Source organism: Nicrophorus vespilloides, unplaced genomic scaffold (genome assembly GCF_001412225.1).
Source record: "Nicrophorus vespilloides isolate i.1.1-1 unplaced genomic scaffold, Nicve_v1.0, whole genome shotgun sequence".
NCBI classification, from domain to species: Eukaryota; Metazoa; Arthropoda; class Insecta; order Coleoptera; family Silphidae; genus Nicrophorus; species Nicrophorus vespilloides.
Genome location: NW_017097756.1, coordinates 50130 through 54343, shown reverse-complemented (window position 1 = coordinate 54343; position 4214 = coordinate 50130). Strand labels below are relative to the sequence as shown.

Sequence of the window (4214 nt, the reverse complement as noted above, 5' to 3'; positions counted from 1 at the left end):
TTAAGTTTGTATTATGTTATACAATTATAATATAAAAATGTTAAGTATAATCATTTTCTTTTCAATTTATCAAAATTTACTTTTAAGTAATTTAATTAACTTTTAAAATGATTAAATTAGAAAAATATAAAAAATGTAAAGTATATCACATGTATTTAAATCATTGGTGACTAAAATTTCGCGACTGAATGATTTTAAATGTGGAATGAAATATATTTTGCGTGGAATAAATATTGAAATGGAAACACGTTGTAGGAGTTTAATGCAATTACATGCGAGATGGATGCATTGTTGGCAAATCGATGTGTTCAACCTTGCTCCTCGCCGTACAAGCATAAATAAAGTGAGTAAGAAGCGGCATGTTGTTCTTATTTTCGGTGCTGCTCTTGTCTCTTGGTCGCTCGTCCGCGCTTCACGGAATTCAATCAACCTTGATGGGTTCATTTTCGAATTGAGCAAACACACGAGAGGAGAGAATCTGTGCGCTCGGAATCCTGCTGGCTGGAGTGCACGTACGTATTTGGCAAATGCGCGCGAAAGCGTTTGTAACATTGACATTGAGACTCGGGACTGGGTTTGCCGGTTTTGTACCGTCGTCGACGTCGTAATGAAATCGAGTTGATGATAGCTGAGGGAGCCGGCAATTAGGCGAAAACAAAGCCCCGAGACTTCCTTCATTACTATTCTTCAACTCTCCGTTGTATGTATCTCCCCATCAGATATCCGACCTGAATAATCACACCGGCGCGAAAAATTTATAAGGAATAAATGAGAAATGATGATCGCAAGAGGATGGTTTCCATCCAGTAGAGGTTTCAGGCACCATCGAAGATGATGGATTTGTATGGTCCTGTACCTGATACTGGCAGAACTGGTGGCAGTCCAGATTGTGGTAGGATTTTACCAAGTGGGTGACGTATTCCCAGACGCCTTCGGCGATAGCCCCACTGTCGAAGGCACTCCCGAATGTATCCACGTGCCGCACCATGACTTATTCTCGACTTGTAGTCGCGGATACACACACTAGAAGTGTATACAAACAAACGCGATAAAATTTCGCGACTGAATGAACCGCGCGCGCGGTCACGATACGCACTGGCTGGTGAGGAGCCGCAACCGCGCGTTTCCCGCGGTTCGACTATCGTCGACTTCTTGACTGCACCGATGAATGAAGGGGTCAGCAAAGCGAGCAACTCTCGCGAACGAACTATCAACGTTTCTGTTCACCGAGGTCCACTACCAGACCCCAGGAAGTCGCGACACCCCCTCAGGCCATAAATCATCGCATGCTAATGCTCGGAAAACCACCCTCTCGCGACGACACCCTTTGCTTTTTTTTTCACCGCCCACAAAAACCGAATACATTACAAAAGCCCACCTCTAATCGATGACCGCCAACTCTTATCATCTGCGGACAATCGCCAGACGTAATTGAGTCGTTACGAAACCACAATCTTTGTTAATTAATTAATAACCGCATACGACGTACATAAAAAGTGAAAGTCCAAAACAAAGCGCATCTACTGAACAATTCAAATATTCGTAATCCAACTCGTGCATTACAGACACATATTAGATTATTTATTTTTCAAAATTTAGATAATTCAAGTAACCTTAACTCTAAAACCATCACCACAATGAACCCACGACAATTTACCTTCTTCCTTTTCGTTTTTCCCTTGGCCTTGCCATTGCTGCTTTTGGACCCAGCTGCCTCCCTTCTGGTCACTACACGCCTCTCCACCTTCCTCTCAACTTTAGGCTTCACCTTGCACACCTTTTTCGTGACCACCACCTCCTTTTTGCTGCTGGCTTTGAGAGCCTCATCACTTTTAGCATTGTCACTGTCTTCAGAGTCCTCGGAATCAGATTCCGAGCATGCACTCGATGAACTGGAGCTCAACTTGGGAGCGCACTTTTTGTCCGCCTGTTTGACATCACTTTTGCCCTTATCCAGTACTGGGCTGGCACAGGATTTCCGCACCGTCGCTATTGTCATACGCAAACCGTTTGGCTGGGACGTCACCGAGAACTCAGGAGATGATGAACCTGAGGATGAGCCTTGGGATGAACTTGAGCTGTCCGAATCAGAGGAATCCGATTGACTGCATGATCCTGAGCCATCGCTCCCAGAATTCTACAAATTAAAGTTTTTATTATTGCATAGATTTAGTTTTGTTGTGGGTTTCTGTAAGTGTACGTACATTTGAATCAGAGTCAGAGTCGCTGTCCGTTTCGGAGCCCTCGTTGTTCTGGGCGTTCGCTGACGGTTCCACGTTGAGGCCGGCACTGAACGCTGTGATATCAACAGTGCTTGGCAACTCGGAGGGTTCTGGATCTTCACTAGGTTGATGCACCACACACGACCAACCAGTTAGTAACTCAGTTTGTCCCTCACTGTTTGCCATTTTCAATCTAAAACATATACAGTCTATCAAGAAAGGGCATCGCGTTTAATTGGATTGTGTGCGTTTCTTTTTTTTTCAAGAAATTGAGGGTTAAAACGGTCTTGCATGCAGCGGGCCGAGTAAACTGGAATCGTAATTGCCGCCAAAAAAACGACCTCTCAGTGGCCATGTTACATGGGTAGCTGCAGCTGGCCTTAATTGAGCGTAACGGAAAGTTTGGGGGGACTCGAAGGGAAATGCGATCCGGGAACTCACCTAGCATACTGTTGTCCCCAGTAACAGCATCATACCTCGGGGAGACTCCGGTCCACGGAAGACAATTTAAATCAGAGCATCCCATGTTTACGTTTCATTGCATATACATATATAAACATAACAAGATGGCTTCCAGCTGATCACGAAACTGCGATTTTCCGGGGGGCTGCGCACTTTCCGCTCGTCGTTCACCACCTCCCTCATGTCCAATTCGGACCTAATTACGCGGCCGTCCGGTTGCGTAACTGAAAACTCGGCATTTTCAGTTTTGTTTTTAAATGGGAAAACCGAGAAAATCAGTTGCGCAACAGCGTCTGGATTCCAACACAGATGCCAACATGCTAAACATCTGACAGATGGACGTTGACAGCAATGCCAACCGTTCTACACAAAATTCTCCCAATTAGTTTCGAGCGCGTTCCTCCAGATGGCCCACATCCACACATCAAACTTATATAATACATTTACTAATTATCCTACAAGAAAAGAATTAAAGTTACGTAACATTGAGTTGCCTACATCGTAACTTGTTAATAATTAAAACTAATTAAAAGCAATTTCTAATTGCACTAATGAATAAATATATTAATTCGCATATGATTTAAACTTATTAAGAACTATATTATTTGTAAATACAGTAATAGCATACTTCAAATATTTATATTAGTAAATTAGTAACATAGGTTGCCTACATCGTTTGGTAGTAAATTTACCTTATTTTAAATTTATCACAAAAATCCGATACGAAAGTGGCGAGTTTCAAATTTAGACTAAATAACAAAGCCCAATGTAAAAATCAAAAGCAGAGAAAAGGTTCATTACTTTTTATAATAGATGCAAATTCTATATGAAATATAAACTTATTAAGAACAATATTATTTGTAATAAAGTAATAACATACTTCAAATATTTATATTAGTAAATTAGTAACATAGGTTGCCTACATCATTTGATAGAAAATTTACCTTGTTTTACATTTATATTATTTATTTCATTGGCTATATTCGTCTGTATCACAAAAATCCGATACGAAAGTGGCGAGTTTCAAATTTAGACTAAATAACAAAGCCCAATGTAAAAATCAAAAGCAGAGAAAAGGTCCATTATTGTTTATAATAGATGCAAATTCTATATGAAATTAGAAAAGAAAAAGTATATTTTTTAAATTAAATAATTTTCTAAATTTAAATCTATGATTCAATGTTACGTAACAGATCGATACAATACAATTAACGAAGGATTTAATGAATAAATATATTAATTCGCATATGATTTAAACTGATTAAGAACTATATTATTTGTAAATAAAGTAATAACATACTTCAAATATTTATATTATTAAATTAGTAACATAGGTTGCCTACATCGTTTGATAGAAAATTTACCTTATTTTACATTTAAATTGTTCATTTCATTGGCTATATTCGTTTGTATCACAAAAATCCGATACGAAAGTGGCGAGTTTAAAATTCAGACTAAATAACAAAGCCCAATGTAAAAATCAAAAGCAGAGAAAAGGTTCATTACTTTTTATAATAGATGCAAATTCTA

The 4214-nt window shown here is 39.3% G+C and overlaps 1 protein-coding gene across 1 annotated transcript; it reads right to left on the bottom strand.

Annotated features, from left to right (window-relative positions):
* Nucleotides 1-1657: 1657 nt before the first annotated feature.
* LOC108560874 (dentin sialophosphoprotein-like) lies at nucleotides 1658-3020 on the bottom strand (the record flags this gene model as incomplete). Its single annotated transcript, XM_017918583.1, is given in 3 exon segments — nucleotides 1658-2137; nucleotides 2205-2415; nucleotides 2664-3020. Coding segments are annotated over 2 exon segments (684 nt in total), but the record flags the coding sequence as incomplete, so codon positions are not given.
* Nucleotides 3021-4214: the final 1194 nt, after the last annotated feature.